Source organism: Nicotiana tomentosiformis, chromosome 12 (assembly GCF_000390325.3).
Source record: "Nicotiana tomentosiformis chromosome 12, ASM39032v3, whole genome shotgun sequence".
Classification (NCBI taxonomy): domain Eukaryota; kingdom Viridiplantae; phylum Streptophyta; class Magnoliopsida; order Solanales; family Solanaceae; genus Nicotiana; species Nicotiana tomentosiformis.
In genome coordinates this window covers 23,878,369-23,898,045 of record NC_090823.1, presented here as the reverse complement: position 1 = coordinate 23,898,045, position 19,677 = coordinate 23,878,369, and the positions used below count along the sequence as shown (strand labels likewise).

General features: G+C 38.4%; 1 protein-coding gene and 1 long non-coding RNA gene across 2 annotated transcripts; one reads left to right on the top strand and one right to left on the bottom strand.

Moving 5' to 3' along the window:
- Nucleotides 1–2,008: 2,008 nt before the first annotated feature.
- On the bottom strand, nt 2,009–3,821 carry LOC104096937 (uncharacterized). Its single transcript, XR_686448.4, has 3 exons — nt 3,686–3,821; nt 2,922–2,972; nt 2,009–2,341 (listed from the first exon to the last, which is right to left on the bottom strand). It is a non-coding gene; the product is annotated as an uncharacterized lncRNA (long non-coding RNA).
- Nucleotides 3,822–4,532: 711 nt separating this feature from the next.
- Nucleotides 4,533–5,276, top strand: LOC104096936 (uncharacterized). Its single transcript, XM_009603395.4, has 2 exons — nt 4,533–4,783; nt 4,963–5,276. The coding sequence occupies exons 1-2, from the start codon at nt 4,672–4,674 to the stop codon at nt 5,151–5,153; spliced, it is 303 nt and encodes a 100-aa protein (XP_009601690.1). The 5' UTR covers nt 4,533–4,671; the 3' UTR covers nt 5,154–5,276.
- The last annotated feature ends 14,401 nt before the right edge of the window (nt 5,277–19,677 follow it).

The following is a 19,677-nucleotide window of genomic DNA, read 5'->3' as shown; positions in this document are numbered from 1 at the left end:
ATCTCGTATTTCCCCCAGCATGTTTCTCCCTCCCGATATTTCCTGTTTAACTCTCCATTGCTGTTATTTGTATATACACTATTGAATTGTACAGGTTGATTCGTAGGTGTCTTGTCTTAGCCTCGTCACTACTTCATCGAGGTTAGGCTCGACACTTACCAGTACATGGGGTCGGTTGTACTGATACTGCACTCTGCACTTTCGTTGCAGATTTTGGTACCGACTTGGGTTAATCGAGATTTTAGCTATTGGACCAACAGATTGATTTTAGTTTAAGCTTTAAACCTTGAAATTAAGTGTTCCAATTCATTCCAAAACATCACCGAACCCGAACCAATCACCCCGACGAGTCACATAACAATTGTAAAGCATAAATTGAGCAGTAAATGGGGGAACGGGGTTGTAATACTCAAAACGACCGGTTGGATCATTGCAGAAGGTGTAGTTTTTTCTTATGCATAGTAGTGCTCCAGAGGAAGTTTCGTTAGTAGCGTTCCATTTTATGGATAATGTTTGCTGGAAGCGATATGTATTGCGTGACATGGTTTGGTAGAGTGTTTAGGGTGGAGTTTATTAATATTGTGCGTCCAGCGCTCTCTAATAGCATCCACACTTCACTATAACTTCTTCGAAAACTAATGTGTTCAACTTTAGCATAAACTATGTGAATTGATAATAAAAACTTTCATGCCGTGAATTGTTCTATTCTTGTTAGATTGATTCCTGTAGTTAATTAAGAATTACATTGGAAAGTGTTAACCATCTAATAAGAAAAGTGGGTTAATGAATGAATTTCTTCAATAGCAAAAATGGAAGAGATTAATTAAAATATTGATAGATTTTTTATAAAAATAATAAAATGCTTATCTCTTTATACTTTTGATGAATTCAAAATTATAATTTAGTAAAAATAATATTAAATTATTTAAATTTTCAGTAAACTACAAAATGAGAAAACTAATCAAATATTACAGTAAAAAAGAATGTATGAAAAGAGAGGGATAAAGATAATTTTATGATATTTATATTTTGAATTGATTAAAAAATAAAATATTAATAAATAACACTCACAAAAATTTATCAATAAATTTAGATAATTGAAGAATTTTGAATAGTATAACATAAGTTTAATATATATATATATATATATATATATATATATCAAGAGTAAGAAAATATATATCTATGTTATATTAAAATAGAAGTAGTATCAAACTATTAAGCCAATTGACAAGTTAATAAAAAATCATATTAGTAAATGTATAGTATTAAATACTTGCTAATTTGACTATAAGAATAAATAAGGAACACACAATTTATTTTTTACTATATGATGTGTATCCTTTAAGTTTGTATAGATTTTGTTATATTTCTGCATACTATATTAAATAATAAAATATAACTAATATTTATTAAAATGATACGATATTTTAGATCATAATTTTATAAGATTAATAATTTTTTAAATTATCCGCGCATCGCTCGAATTCTAATACTAATATAGTAAAATAGATGCTGAAAGTCCAGCAAGACTAAATCACTAATAAAAGAAATTCAGAGAAACTTTATCTAATTAATTAATCACGATTCCCATATCTTCGAAATAGTAGTTGGATTAGCCCGGGCCCAATTACCAAGTTGAACATTACTGTCCGTAAAAAACTGCCAGAAATGTGGAAATCGGCTTTGCAGAAGGAAATAAAAAGTTGATCCAGCATTTTTTTACCATATCAAGTGTTCTACTCAAATGTCAAATTTCAGAACAGTTAAGCCTCCCATGGACAAAACAAACTAACAAGACAAATCGAAGTACATTGTACCATAATCAACATTAGGAACTTCACTTCAGAGATGCATGGAAATTCACTTTTAAATTGTCAAATTAATCAACTTCAACATTTCAACTGGACACCGATTTAATTATTTTCTAAAAATAAAAGTTTAGAGATTCAGAAACTGCGTAGTAGATACATGATGGTGGTGTCATTTCAAAATGATACAAAAAGGCTAAGAAAACACAGAAATATATTTATTTGCTTAATCATAAACTGTTACGCCGCTACATAATTCGAGGACAAAGAAGAGACCATAGTCTGTCAGAAAAGGAACTTGATCTATAATTGATAGCCCCCTTTAAATTTTCATTTCTAAAACTGCTATTCCACCAATTTCATCCAAGCAAAAAGTCTAAAACACTTGAAACCATGGCAAAGCATGCCATCAAACAAATGAGAAGTGCAATTAAGAGCCAAGTACAAGATACTTTCTTGATATATAGCAGCAGATCAAGCAAGAACTTCACAAAATCCTTGTGAGAGCTCCAAGATGCCTTGAAACAATCCTGCGTGCAGACAAGAAGCATTATCAAGCTAGTGTGTAGAAAGATATCTTTTTCTTTTTGGTTCACAACTGTAGATAATTTTTCAAATTCCACTTTATTTTGGTCTCTCAGATAGATAGTTGCGGTCCTCATAACTTTTTGTCTATTAGCTGCAATTTTATAATGTCCTTCATTATTCCAGTTTCCACCACTGAACCTAAATTTTTGACATTGAACAACTTATGCAGATAAGCAATCTAGTTTGCAATGTGCCAAATAGTCGTGTTACAAAAAATTCTGCAAACATAGCATTAAAGGTGCAGAGGTTATGCACACATCAAATCTTTAAGAAGCAGCGAGTATACTATTATCCCTCCTGCCTTATATCACAAAAACTATACCGAACTTATATATTCTATGTACAAGTTGTTACCAAAAAAAGAAAAATTCCCTACAGATTGATGGTTTCAGCTATGATATAAGTTATACATATCAGTAATCCCAAAATTAAGCTTCAGCTCGATTAATGAAAGATGGAGAAGATAGTTCAGTAAGAGAATGGTCGTAGCTACAAATAAAGAGAATGATCATAGGTACAAACCAGAAAGCAGCCCCTTCACGAGGAAGTTTTAGCTCCTCGCACTTTGGACACCTTCGAATAGTACAAAAAATAATTAGCAGAGAAATTAAAGTACAGAAACACTTCAGTGAAAGTAACAATAAAAGGCCAACTATTGGCAGTATAACTACAAAAGCAAATGAAAGATCACCCATAGCAATTGCCAACAGGTGTTGGATGCATTAAATTTCCAACTCCAAGGATGATCAACAAATGTCCCAAAAAGTAAGTTTATGATACCATCACAAATACAGTACGTCAAAATGGAATTCTATATGATTTATAAAAATCAACAAAAATTATACAAGGCAACACAGCGAGGAAACGAAACAAGGAATGAAATAAGCTGACCAAAGCATAAAATGGAGACACCAGCATCATAATTACTTTGTCCCACTTTTTTATGCAACAAACAAGGAATTTTCAGAATATCCATCTCTCCATTTTCATATAAAATACTCTATTATCTCCGGACATCTTCAGAATTTTCAGCCACTCAGCTTTAAATAACAATAGATCAATCACAAACACTTAAAAAATAGAGAAGACAGAATATGCGTAAGAAATTTAACAGATATGGTAATTCATTGAAGAATTTTCTCAAACACCTAGAGAACAAAAGTCGTAACAGAAATGGTAATTCATCGAAGAATTTTCTCAAACACCTAGACAACAAAATCCATTGATATTCCTCAAGAGAAATATAGATAGAGATGAATCAAAGAGATGGTAGAAGAGATACCCACCAGAAAATAGGATTGACAGAAAGAAACACATTGAAGTGCAAACTTGACAACAAGACATAAACGGAGAGAGCAAATATTCTGGATTTTTCTTAGTCGGAGATGGCGTTACTTCTCAACGGTTGTTCGAGATTTAATCGAGAAACCAGCTGTGCTTCCACGTGTTAAAATTGTAACTCCTCGTGTTAGCTGTGAAAGCTTTGAAATGACAGAAGTATCCTTAGATTAACTTTTAATTCCATAGAAGCACACATATTGACCAAGAGGTGTTTGCTATTCCCTCTTATTTATTAGTAAATAGTAATAGCGGTAAGAAGCTATTGCTGTAATCTCCTCCGCATGAAATTACTAAGTACTGAGACCAGCCCACAATGATTTGATGATGCTTGAAAAACAAAATAAATTCAGCCCAAAAAGCAAGCAAGCAATACTTTCCTATTTTCATGAAAATTTCATTTGAAGAAGTCCAAAGAATTAATTCAAATAGTTGTTCACCTAATTATTTAAACGAAAATAATTGATAAATATTTAATATATGTACATCAGTTATAAAAAATAAATAATGAATACAACCGGTTAAAAAATATTCCACTACTAAGTTAACCCGAACCTTGAAAAATATCAAAATAATTATTATTTTTAAAAACGTTTTTGCCTTACCAAGCGAATATCCAATAAGCAAGAATAGAAAATACTCCAACAAATAAAAGAAATTGAAAACAGAAGACAAAAAATTAGGAGTCATCAGCCAAACACTAGAATTGGACACATGTTTAGTGTACATCACTCTTATTTCTGTTTTATAACCAGGTGTCATCATTTAACGTTCCATCCCCTTTCCCAAAATTTTTCCCACCGCCCTAATAAAACCATGCAAATTAAAGTGAAAGCCCTATTTCAAAGAACAACCCCCAAAAAAGCAACCCTGCTACACTAGAAAACTCTGTTAGAAACCAGAGTGAGATCAGAAAACAAAACAACAAAAGGAAATGGCAGGAAATGAAGAATGGAGAAAAATGGCGGATACAACCAAGATGAGTCCTGAGGAAGTGAAAAATGCTGGAGTTGAGGCTTCTATGAGACCACCAGGCCATAATCCAGGTACCTAGACTAGAGTGCGTGCGATTTAATTTAACTCATTATTTTTATAAATAGTACTATACATGTGTGTGTGTCATAATACTCCCCCGTGTTATTTCAAAATTTGAAGTTTATAGATTTTTATAGTGAAATACAAAAATTGAATCTATTATATTTAAATCTTGGATTCGTCACTGTAGGTACTGTACTACATCAAAGAGGGCGGTTGCCTTATAGTATTACGACCATGGCACTTGTTGGTTTTGCTATCACAGGTGCTATTTGGTACGGCACTATGTATGCAATGAAGAAACCCGAAGCCACTGCAGTTGACGTAGCCAAAGTTGCCACTGGAGTTGCTGGCCCTGAAGATACTCGTCCTCGCAAGTAGTTAATAAAAATTACATTTAATTGTCTCCACTCTAATTTTAGCTGCAATAGCCCTTTGCCTTTATAAATTACTTGTCACTTTTTATTTTGAATATTAATACTCTTTTTTTTTTTCGGCTTCTAATTCGTATCTAAAAAGGCTCTCTCCAATCTTTGCATATAGTCTCTGGGTGATTCGTTTTTTGGGCCACTATTAAAGTTATGTCCCTATTGTATAAAATTTGTAAATTTACCCACTTTGGAACACATTTTAGGAATTTGCATTTGATCAGGTTCCGAATCGAGTTGGAAGTTTTTCTATATTTTCACAACTTAAAGAAAATCGGTTTTTGTAGTTTTGTCTTCAATGCAACTTTAAAATCGACTTTGAATTTTTTTTTTATTTTTTCAATGCAAATTTATCAAAAATATGCAACTTCTGAATCTTTAAGTTCTGAAATATAATTTGTCCAAATTAGTCGATGGTTACTAACCTGTATTTGTATTGAAATATTTATTAAATCTATATAAATATATATTGCCGAACTCAGTAACAAAAGGGGTATTGGTTTAATGGTAAGGTTGTGGGTTCGATGGGAAAGATTGGGGTTTGATTTTCACTGAAAACAGTGTTTTATTTTAAAATTTAGAACCCAGACATTTCAAATCCTAGCTCCGCCTCTGATGTGATTTGTATACTAGTGAAGCATGTGCAATTTAATACATAATGCATCTTCTACGATACACACCCTTCTCATGTGAAAGTGCTAGACTGCTAGCATTCTCTAGAACATGCGAAATCTCTTATGCTGTCTAGCACACATGATTTCTCGCAACTTTATCCATGCAATCTTAATCCCCCACGGTCACCGCATCTATCATGCCACAATTCAAAGTAACAATGAGAGCTAATGAATTGAGTATGATAAATAATGGTTCTTCGGTATTGCCAACTACTTCAACGTAACTATGAATAATAATATTTCTAGATTTTGGGGATGGGATAAATTCTTGAATCAGGATGCTATCGACTATTGTTCTTAGATTGTTCCTTGCCAATTCAATCACCCGAGAGATGACCAATGCTGAAGGGATTATTAATCATTAGTTGAGTATTAATTAAGAAGTAGCATGTTTTACCTTTCTAATTTCCTTTCTCTTGTTTACGAGAAGTGGCACATCGTGTTCTTTTTGTTATACTTATATATAACGAAACGGAGAAGCTGTTGTTTTTGCATTAATAATCTCTACTATCTTCTTCCTTGTGTCAATGTATAAGTTAATTTCTCAAATGACAACTAATTAGTCTTACTACATTAATTAAAAAAATTAGTGATGAAAGAATTCGTTGTTGCAGAATCATTTACAAAAGATTTCAATTTGAACAATTATATTTCTGTTGGTATTATTATTAGGCTAATGCCAATCTCAATTTTCTTATGCAACAAATTTAAGTGTGGAATAGTAATTTCGCTCTAGTAATTTAAATGATTGGTGTTAAATCTTGATTACATTTGTTAATTTACAACATAGCATTTTATTTTTCTTTTTGACCTTCTGGTTTCTAACAAGTTGAGTTGCGTTAAATGTTATGGTCTTATGGACATGAAAGTCTGCCAAAATTCTTTCAAAACACTGGCATTAGTAAGCTCGTACAATTAAAATTTTAGGGGACTTGTCCATATTTGTACAATTTCGTACCAGTTAGTACATCAGTAGGACTTGCCCATATTGTCTCAGGCAAGGCAACTCGACAGGACTATTCTTAGACCCATTTGTTCATAGAATTATTTTAATTTTTCTTCTTTTTTTTTTCAAAAAAGAATCTTGAACATTGTTTGGCTATAGTTTGGGATGATCTTTTTAATATGAGTTTCAAGTTTTTCAAGTAGATAATTGTGTTGGTCACAAAATTGTAATATCTTTTCAAGTGATTAATGTATATCCAAACACAATTTGGCACTTGTTTGCCAACAAGTCTCAATTGGAAAACTTTTTTTGGTTTGAAGAATTAATCTAACTAGTTATCCACCCAACAAAAAAAAAATTATGTATATATATATATATATATATATATATATATATATATATATGTATGTATGTATGAGGGGCGGCTCTAAGGCTTTGGACAGTGAGGCCATTGCCTTAGGCCCTCAAAATTTGGAGGCCTCAAATTCATTTTAAATTCTTCTTATTATTATTACTATATACTAATGTCACGACCCAAAATTTTAACCTGTCGTGATGGTGCCTATCTCGATACTAGGCAAGCCGACAACCTCGATAAACCATAATTTCTTTTAAGTTTGAAAATATAATATTTAAACACAATCCAAAAAAATAAATCTCGCAATTACCAATACAAACACTCCCAAAACCTAGTGTCACTGAGTACATGAGCATCTATATATTACAAGTCTGGAAAACATGGTCTTTAATAATATGAGACCAAATACAATAAACAAAAGGATATGGAAGGAGAGACAAGGTCTGCGAAACATGGCAGCTACCTTATATCTCCGAAAAATCGACTGTGTCAAAGAATCAACACCCACTGTATCCGGGATCAACTAGATCTGCACACGAAGTGCATGGTGTAGTATGAGTACAACCAACTCAGTAAGTAACAATAATAAATAAAAAACTGAAAGTAGTCACGAGCTTCTCAGCTAAGTCCAATTACAGTACTTTCCAACATAAAAAGAGTAGGCATGCTTTCAAGTTCAACATTTAATATTTCACAGAAATTTCATATCAAATTTGTCTGACACATAAAATAATATTTTTTTAAATTTCCAAAATAGTGATATATGACAGCTGAAATACAGCAAATAATGCAATCAATGCATCCTCTCAGAGTAACAATCACTCAATCCTTCCATTCACTCCAACCTCACAGTCACTCTTTTCTCATAGTCACTCATTCCTCACAGTCACTCAGCACTCGGCACTCGCACTCATTAGGTACCTGCGCTCACTGGGGGTGTGTACAGACTCCGTAGGGGCTCCTTAAGCCCAAGCGCTATATCAAGCCAATCATGGCATATAACAATGAAACATGCTGCGCGCGTGTAGCCCGATCCCATAAATATCCTCACAATTAGGCCCTCTGCCTCACTCAGTCATCAACCTCTCTAGTCTCTCGGGCTCAAGATATCATGAAAATCAGCCCAAAAATGATAATATGATGCATCAATATATAGCAATAAAGACTGAGATATGATATGAAATGAATGAACATGACTGAGTGTGAAATTACAATTTGAACATATAATTCAACCACAGAAATGAACCGAGTGGATGCCAATAATAACAACATATGCCTAAGCATGATTTTTAATACGAGTCTTAGCTCAATTTTCTCTAACACGTAGAGAATGTACGGATATCAACAGATTATTCAACTATACAGTCCCATGGAATTTTACCAAGTCACAATTCCTATGGTGCACGCCCACCCGCCCGTCACCTAGCATATGCGTCACCTCAAAACCAATCACATAACTCATAATCCGGGGTTTCATACCCTCATGACCAAATTTAGAACTGTTACTTACCTCAAATCGTGTAATTCTTTATTCCGCTATGCCCTTGCCACGAGAATTGATCTCCAAAAATCTCGTATCTAGCCACAACTAATTCGATTAAGTCAATACCAATTATTGTAATTAATTCCATAAGACAATACTAATTTTTCAATAAAAATCCGAAATTATCTCAAAAATTGCCTGTGGGGCCCACGTCTCGGAACCCGACAAAAGTTATAAAATATGAACGCCCATCCAACCACGAGTCTAACCATATAAATTTCACAAAATTCTGACATCAACTCGGCCCTCAAATCTTCAATTAAAGTCTATGAAGAGTTTTACCATTTTCAACTCAATCTTTATCCATTTGAACTCAACAATCTTTTCACAAATCTTATTGGTATGTGTATGTATAAATAATATTCTAACACCCAAGAATCATACTATTAATCACCCATCCTTTACTCCAAACCCGAAATTGAAGAATTGGGGAAAGAAATTCTTACCTCTTTGAAGCCCTAGCAAGATCCTTGTGAAATCTTTAAACCTTGAACAAGAATTGATGGATAAATGACTAAGTCTTCACTTTTTCTCTCTAAAATGCTCTCACCTCTCTCTAAAATGTCATATGAAACCCTTCAAAATGACCCCCAATAGTGTTTTATAGGAATGGGGTCGGGTTTATAAAACCAGAAAAATTAAGCCCCGAAACACTCTGCGGTCACATATGCGACCGCATAATGCTTCTGTGACTCGCGAAATGGCCGCGAAATGTGGCCTCCGGAACTAGGCAAGGTTGCCTCAGTATGCGGTCGTTATGCGGTCCGCAAACCTATTCTGTGGTCGCATAATGCACAACATAACTGATCTGTGGTCGCATAATACACCGCAAACTTTCCTCCAAAATTGCCCCACTCTTGATTCACTCTGCGGCCATTATGCGGTCCGCAGAGTGATTTCTATAACCTTTGTACTAATTGATATACTTCGGTACCACAAAACCTTAATTTTCTTAGCAAAAATTCTCTAGGGTCGTTACACATAAGTCCACATCCGGTCAACCTTTTCAACTTAAATTCTAAACCTTGGAACTAAGTGTTCTAAATCATTACAAAACCTCACCGGACCCGAACCAATTACCCCTGGCAAGCCAAATAACAACCGTAAATTACAATTTGAACAGTAAATAGGGGAACGGGGTTGTAATACTCAAAATGATCGGCCGGGTCATTACATTCTCCCCCTCTTAAACAAACGTTCGTCCTCAAACGGGTTTAGAATTATACCTAGACTCTCAAACAAGTATGGATATTTGCTCTGTATCCCCGCTCAGTCTCCCAAGTAGCTTCTTCGATTGGCTAGCCTCTCCACTACCCCTTCACTGAAGCTATGTCCTTTGATCTCAACTTTCAAACCTGCCGGTCTAAAATAGCCATCGACTCCACATCATAAGTTAAATTACCGTCCAGCTGCACTGTACTGAAATTCAAAATATGAGACGGATCCCCGACATACTTTCGGAGCATGGATACATAGAACACTGGATGAACACCTGATAGACTAGGTGAGAAAGCAAGTTCATAAGCCACTTCTCCAATTTTCTTATGTATCTCAAAAGGCCCAATATACCGAGGGCTCAACTTGCCCTTTTTCCGAACCTCAGCACACCCTTCATGGGTGAAATCTTGAGCAGAACCTTTTTCCCAACCATGTAAGCAACATCACGGACCTTCCAATCGGCATAACTCTTCTGTCTAGACTGTGTCGTGCGAAGCCGCTCCTGAATCAATTTAACCTTCTCCAAAGCATCCTGAACCAAATCAGTACCCAATTGCCTAGCCTCACTCAGCTCAAACCAACCCACCGGAGACTGACACCACCTCCCATGTAAAGCCTCATACGGAGCCATCTGAATGCTCGATTGGTAGCTGTTATTGTAAGCAAACTCTGCAAGTGGCAGAATTTTATCCCAAAAACCTCCAAAATCAATGACACAAGTGCGTAGCATATCCTCCAATATCTGAATAGTGTGCTCGGACTGTCCATATGTCTGAGGGTGAAATGTTGTACTCAACTGAATATGTGTACCTAATTCTCGCTTCACTACTCTCCAAAACTGTGATGTAAACCGCGTGCCCCGATCTGAAATCATGGACACTGGCACACTGTGTAGGCGAACAATCTCACAGATATAAATCTCAGCCTACTGCTCTGAAGAATAATTAGTACCAACTGGAATAAAATACGCAGATTTGGTCAACCGATCCACAATCACCCAAACCGCATCAAACTTCCTCAATGTCCGTAGGAGTCCAACTATGAAGTCCATGGTAATGCGCTCTCATTTTCACTCCGGAATTTCAAGTCTCTGAAGTAATCCTCCCGGTCTCTGATGCTCGTACTTTACCTGTTGACAATTTAAACACCAAGCTACAAATACAACTATATCTTTCTTCATTCGCCTCCACCAATAATGCTGCCTCAAATCCTGATACATCTTCGCGGCACCTGGATGAATGGAGTACCGCGAACTATGAGCTTCGTGGAGAATCAACTCATGCAAACCATTTACATTAGGCACACATATCCTGCCCTGCATCCGTAATACACCGTCATCTCCAATAGTGACTTCCTTGGCATCACCGTGCTGAACCGTGTCCTTAAGGACAAGCAGATGAGGATCATCATACTGGCACTCTCTGATGTGATCATATAAAGAAGACCGAGAAACCACACAAGCCAAAACTTGATTCGGCTCGGAAACATCCAATCTAACAAACTGGTTGGCCAAGGCCTGAATATCCAAGGCTAAAGGCATCAGCCACCACATTGGCCTTTCTGGGATGATAGAGAATGGTGATATCATAATCCTTAAGCAACTCCAACCACATTCGATGCCGCAAATTAAGATCATGTTGTTTAAACAGATATTATAGACTCTGGTGATCGGTATAAACGTCACAATGGACACCGTACAAATAATGTCGCCAAATATTCAAGGCATGAACAATAGATGTTAACTCAAGGTCATGGACCGGATAATTCTTCTCATGTACCTTTAACTATCTGGATGAAAAGGCAATCATCCTATCGTCTTGCATCAGCACTGCGCCAAGACCAATACGCGACGCGCCACAATACACAGTATAAGACCCTGAACCTGTAGGAAACACCAATACTGGAGCTATAGTCAAATCTGTCTTGAGCTTCTGGAAGCTCTCTTCACATTCATCCGACCACCTGAACGTAGCACCTTTCTGGGTCAATTTAGTCATAGGCGATGCAATAGACGAGAAACCCTCCACGAAGCGACGATAATAACCGGCCAAGCCGAGAAAACTGGCTTGGGCCAACTCTGAACTGCCTATATTTTCTTCGGATCCACCTTAATCTATTCACTCGACATTATGTGTCCCAAAAATGCTACCGAACTAAGCCAGAACTCACACTTAGAGAATTTGGCATAAAGTTTCTCCTCTCTCAGCCTCTGTAGTACAATACTCAAGTGTCGTGCATGCTCCTCCTGGCTACATGAGTACACCAGGATATCATCAATAAATACTACGACAAATGAGTCAAGATATGATTGGAATACACTATTCATCAAGTGCATGAATGCTGTTGGGGCATTTGTTAGCCCAAACGACATCACAAGAAATTCATAGTGACTATAACAAGTCCTGAATGCCGCCTTTAGAATATACGAATCCCGAATTTTCAACTGGTGATACCCCGAACTCAAATCAATTTTGGAGAACACCCTCGCTCCCTGAAGCTGGTAAAAAAAGTCATCAATACGCGGCAAAGGATATTTATTCTTAATTGTAACTTTGTTCAACTGCCTGTAATCGATGCACATCCGTATAGTACCATATTTCTTTTTCACAAACAAAATCGGTGCACCCCAAGGTGATACACTAGGACTAATAAACCCCTTTTCAAGGAGTTCCTGAAGTTGCTCTTTCAATTCTTTCAATTCAGTCGGTGCCATACGATATGGAGGAATAGAAATGGGCTGAGTGCCCTACACCAAGTCAATACCAAAATCAATATTCCTGTCGGGCGGCATACCCGGCAGGTCTGCAGGGAATACATCCAGAAAGTCTCTCACTACCGGTACTGAATCAATAATAGGAGTATCTGCATCAACATCTCTCATAAAAGCCAAATACGACAAACACCCCTTCCACACCATACGTTGGGCCTTCAAATAAGAAATTACCCTACTGGGAACATAATCTAGAGACCCTCTCCATTCGACCTTTGACAACCCCGGCATTGCCAATGTCACAGTTTTTGCGTGACAATCCAGAATAGCATGACATGGAGACAACCAATCCATACCCAGAACTACATCGAAATCAACCATATTGAGCAATAAAAAATCCACTCTAGTCTTCATTCCTCCAATAGTTACCACACACGACCAATACACACGGTCCATAGTAATAGTATAACCCACCGACGTAGATACACAAACAGGTGAAACTAAGGACTCACTGGGCATATCCAGATAATGAGTAAAGAACGATGACACATACGAATAAGTAGAACTAGGGTCAAATAATATAGAAGTTTCCATATGGCACATTGAGATAATACCTGTGATCACTGCATCTGAGGCAACGACATCTGGCCTGGCAGGAAAAGCATAGAATCGTGCCTGACCACCACCTGATCGGCCTCCCCCTCTTGGGCGACCCCTAGCTGACTGACCCCCACCCCGTGCTGGCTGGGCGGGTGGTGAAGCAACTGGTGCTGAAGTCATAGTATGACTCCTCTGCTGCACTGGACCTCCCGAGCGATGAGGACACTGTCTCCACATATGCCCAAATTCTCAGCACTCAAAGCAGCTCCCCGGTATTGGTGGTGGTGCGTACTGAATCGGGGCCCGAGAACCAGAATAACTTCTAGAAGCACCCGGTGCAAATGAACCCTGAAATGAAGGGGCACAAGACAAACTCTGGCCTGGAAGGGCATTGAGAGATGACTGGCCCTGATGAGAACTATATGGACCCTGGCCGGATAATGCATCACGATGAACTGGATGACCCATCTGAGTGTGTCTGTAAGGACGACCCCTACCGCGGTAAAACTGACCCCCTGAGGGAACACCGCTGAAATCACCTTGTCCACGAGGCCTTTTGGCCTCCCTCTCTCCACGTTCCTTACTACGGACCATCTCTATCTGCCGAGCAATGTCAACTACCTCATCAAAAGTAGCACCAGATACTCTCTCTCAAATCATAAGTAACAGCAGTTGATATGTGAGGCCATCAATGAACCTCCTAATCCTCTCCCTATCAGTGGGAACTAACCAAACTGCGTGACAAGCCAACTTAGAAAATCTCATCTAGTACTGCATCACAGACATGCCATCCTTACATAACTGTTCAAACTATCTGCGCAGCTCCTCTCTGCGAGACTCAGCACGAATTTCTCCAAAACGAAAATAGAGAATTCCTGCCATGTAAGTGGTACTGCACCGATTGGCCTACGCCTCTCATAAGCCTCCCACCATCTGAAGGCAGCCCCAAAAAACTGAAAAGTAGTGAATGAGACCCCACTAGTCTCCAGAATGCCTTCTGTCCGAAGCATCCGCTGGCACTTATCCAGAAAACCCTGAGCATCCTCTAACTCAGCACCACTAAATGATGGAGGTCAAAGACTCTCAAACCTCTCAAGTCTCCTCTGCTCATCATCTGCCATAACGGGGACTATCAGGGCCTGAGCAGCTGCAGCCGGCTGGGCTGGTAGAGCCCCCGATATCAGAAGTCCCTGCACTACCTGCTCTGGAGCACGGGAAATAGGGGTATGAGTACCTCCCCCGGCCTGAGAAGTGGCTGGTACGGCCTGAGACGAAACCACCTGACCAAGGCCACTACAAACTGTCAATATCTGAGTCAAGGCCTCCTATAGACCTGGAATCTCAATGGGCACAGCTGGTGCCTGAGCAGGTCTTGCCGGCTCAACTACATCCGGAATCTGCTCCTGAGCTGGAGCAACTGGTGGTGCTACAAGTGCTGGTCCAACTGTTGTACGAGCGACACCTCGACGTCTACCTTGGCCCCGGCCTCTACCACGGCCCCGGCCTCTCGCGGCCCCAACTGGTGGCACTAGTGGCTGACTGTTCGATCCAGCAGTACGTGTTCTCACCATCTGTGAGAGAATAGAATAATAAAATTTTAGTTTTTTCGGAATCAACAAGTTCGCATGATAGAATACAAGAAAGTGAAATGTTCCTAAGGGTTCGGCAGCCTATCGAGGATAAGCACAGACGTCTCCGTACCGATCCGCAAGATTTTACTAAACCTGCTCATGACTCGTGAGACCTATGTAACCTAGGCTCTGATACCAACTTGTCATGACCCAAAATTTCAACTTGTCGTGATGGCGCCTATCTCGATACTAGGCAAGCCGACAACCTCGATAAACCACAATTTCTTTTAAGTTTGAAAATATAATATTTAAATACAATCCAAAAACAAATCTTGAAATTACCGATACAAACACTCCCAAAACCTGGTGTCACTGAGTACATGAACATGTATACATTAAAAGTTTGTAAAACGTGGTCTATAATAATCTGAGACCAAATATAATAAACAAAAGGATAGGGAAGGAAAGACAAGGTCTGCGAAACATGGCAGCTACCTCTAAATCTCTGAAAAATCGACTGTGTGAAAGAATCAACACCCACTGTATCCAGGATTACCTGGATCTGCACACGAAGTGCAGGGTGTAGTATGAGTACAACCAACTCAGTAAGTAACAATAATAAATAAAGAACTGAAAGTAGTAACGAGCTTCTCAGCTAAGTCCAATTACAGTACTTTCCAACATAAAATAGTAGGCATGCTTTCAAGTTCAACATTTAATACTTCACAGAAATTTCATATGAAATTTGACTGACACAGAAAATAATGTTTTCCCGAATTTCCAAAATAGTGATATATGACAGCTGAAATGCATCAAATAATGCAATAAATGCATCCTCTCAGAGTAACAATCACTCAATCCTCCCATTCACTCCAACCTCACAGTCACTCTTTCCTCACAGTCACTCATTCCTTACAGTCACTCAGCACTCGGCACTCGCACTCAGTAGGTACCTGCGCTCACTGGGGGTGTGTACAGACTCCGGAGGGGCTCCTTCAGCCCAAGCGCTATATCAAGCCAATCATGGCATATAATAGTGAAACATGCTGCGGCGTGCTACCCGATCCCATAAATATCCTCACAATTAGGCCCTCGGCCTCACTCAACCATCAACATCTCTAGTCTCTCGGGCTCAAGATATCATGAAAATCAGCCCATAAATGATAATATGATGCATCAATATATAGCAACAGAGACTGAGATATGATATGAAATGAATGAACAAGACTGAGTGTGAAATTATAATTTGAACATATAATTCAACCATAGAAATGACCCAGTAGGTACCAACAATAACAACATATGCCTAAGCATGACTTTTAATATGAGTCTCAGTTCAATTTTCTCTAACACGTAGCGAATGTACGGATATCACCAGATTATTACCCTATACAGTCCCATGGAATTTGACCAAGTCATAATTCCTACGGTGCACGTCCACACGCCCGTCACCTAGCATGAAATGGCCGCGAAATCCAGGATTTCATACCCTCAGGACCAAATTTAGAACTGTTACTTACCTCAAACAGTGTAATTGTTTATTCCGCTATGTCCTTGCCACGAGAATTGGTCTCCGAAAGCCTCGTATCTAGCCACAATTAATTCGATTCAGTCAATACCAATTATTGTAATTAATTCCATAAGGTCTATGAACCCGACAAAAGTTACAAAATATGAACGCCCATCCAACCACGAGTCCAACCATATAAATTTCGCAAAATTCCGACATCAACTCGGCCCTCAAATCTTCAATTAAAGTCTATGAAGATTTTTACCATTTTCAACTCAATCCTTACCCATTTGAACTCAACAATCTTTTCACAAATCTTATTGGTATGTATATGTATAAATAATACTCTAACACCCAAGAATCATACTCTTAATCACCCATCTTTTACTCCAAACTTGAAACTGAAGAATTGGGGAAAGAAATTCTTACCTCTTTGAAGCCCTAGCAAGATCCTTGTGAAATCTTCAAACCTTGAACAAGAATTGACGGATAAATTACTAAGTCTTCACTTTTTCTCTCTAAAATGATCTCACCTCTCTCTAAAATGTCAGATGAAACCCTTCAAAAAGACCCCCAATAGTGTTTTATAGGAATGGGGTCGGGTTTATAAAACCAGAAAAATTAAGCCCCAAAACACACTCTTCGGTAGCATATGCGACCGCATAATGCTTCTGTGGCTCGTGAAATGGCCACGAAATATGGCCTTCGGAACTAGGCAAGGTTGCCTCAGTATACGGTCATTGGTCCGCAAACCTGTTCTGTGGTCGCATAATGCACAACATAACTGATATGTGGTCGCATAATGCGCCGCAAACTTTCCTCCACATTGCCCCACTCTTGATTCACTCTGCGGCCATTATGCGGTCCGCAGAGTGATTTCTATAACCTTTGTACTAATTGATATACTTCGGTACCACAAAACCTTAATTTCCTTAGCAAAATATCTCCGGGGTCGTTACACATAAGTCCACATCCGGTCAACCTTTTCAACTTAAATTCTAATCCTTGGAACTAAGTGTTCCAAATTATTACAAAATCTCACCGGACCCGAACCAATTACCCCCGACAAGCCAAATAACAACCGTAAATCACAATTTGAGCAGTAAATAGGGGAACGGGGTTGTAATACTCAAAATGATTGGCCGGGTCATTATATTCTCCCCCTCTTAAACAAACGTTCGTCCTCGAACGGGTTTAGAATTATACCTGGAGTCTCAAACAAGTGTGGATATTTGCTCCGTATCTCCCGTTCAGTCTCCCAAGTAGCTTCTTCGACTTGCTGACCTCTCCCAAGATGCCAGCAGATCTATCTCGAGTCTCCAAATAAGCTAATCCGAGCCGATGCACCTCACGGACAGCTGGGACCAGTACCAAAATCTACACAAGAAGTGCAGAGTGTAGTATGAGTACTACCGACCCAATGTACTCCGTAAGTGTCGAGCCTAACCTCGACGAGATAGTGACGAGGCTATGACAAGACACCCATGTAATTAAACCTGTACAGACAAAAATATACGCACAACATAACAACAAATAAGGATTTAACATGTACTATTAGGAGGGGACATGCAAAACGGGTACAAAATACGGTAACTACAACAGGGATTGACAACATGAAACAGTCAATAAACCTTCAGCCAATGAAACGGATAAACATAATGAATATAAACTGCACGACATCACCCTTCGTGCTTTTACCCTCAACCTCACCATGAAATGATAAATACGGGCACGAAATCACCCTTCGTACTTTTACTCTCAATTTCATCATGAAATGATAAATACGGCACGACATCACCCTTCGTGCTTTAACTCTCTTCCTTACTATATATAAATCAACAATAATCGGCACGACATCACTCTTCGTGCATTAACACTCTCCCTTACCATGAAGCAATAAATATAAATTAAACATTTAGGAGAAAGAATAATCAAGAATAAACCTTACGTCAACAATGTTTCCACAATACCGAGCCTCAACTTCCAATAATATTCAATTATCACGAATAATTCATAAATGCGGGAAGAATGATCAATTAAGTAATAAACTAGTCTAGACATGGATATCATAATCAAAGAAGGAAATAAATCACGAGAAACAAGTTTCAACCACATGCTTTAACCAAACAACAACGCATAAGTACTCGTCACCTCACATATACATTGTATCCAACATTTAAACACATAGCAAATAGGCAAACAAGTCCTAATCCCTCAAGTCAAGATTAACCATGACACTTACCTCGCTCCAAAAATAAACTCAAAGCTCAACCACGGCTTTGCCTTTCGAACAAGCCTCCGAGCCAACTAAATCTATCAAATTAGTAACCAACGATTCAAAATAAGCCTTAAGAACTACCCACGAATGAGAAAGGTTCAATTTAGGTCATTATTGAAAAAGTTAACTCCCGGGCCCGCTTGGTCCAAACCCGAAATTCAGACCAAAACCCGATTACCCATTCACCCCGAGACCGGTTATGCATTTTGTTTCAAAATCCGACCTCAATTTGAGGTCTAAATTCCAATTTTACACAAATCCCTAATTCTACCCAAATCCCCAATTTCTACCACGAAAATCCTAGATTTTGGGTTGAAAATCTTATGAAATGCAATGGGTAATTAAAAGAAAATAGGTTAGAAGCACTTACCGACGAATTGGGGAGGAACATCTCTTGAAAAAATCGCCTCTAAGGTTTCTAGGTTTAAAAATTTGAAAGAATGAACAAAATCCCGTCTAACTTAGCTTAAGTCCAGGTGTAGATGTCACAATTGCGACCTGGGTTTCGCAATTGCGAAGAACCCCTCGCAAATGTGAAGGTCTCACACTTTTGCTGTCATCGCAAATGCGAACTTGGGATGGTTTCTTCGCATTTGCGAACTTGAACTCATAGCAATCGCGATCATTTTGATCGCAAATGCGAACAGTACTCCCCCAGCCCACTTCGCAATTGCGAACCATTGGTGCCCAACTATTTTTCACAAATGCAAGGAAATAGCTCGCAAATGCAAATCTGACAGGAAGTCTGCCATATCGCAAATACGAAGCCAGACCTCGCAATTGCGAGGTCTAAGGCGTGTACCAGAAACAGTAGAACACCAGCTATGATCCTAAGTCCAAAATTATTTCGTAGCGTATCCGAAACTAACCCGAGCCCTCATGGCTCCAATCCAAACATGCACACAAGTCTAAAAACCTCATACGAACTTGCTCGCACGATCAAATCGCCAAAATAACACCTAGGACTACGAATCGGACACCAAATCAAATGAAAATTTTAATGAAACTTTAGAATTCCTATTTTAACAACTGGACGTCCGAATCACGTCAAACCAACTCCGTTTTTCAC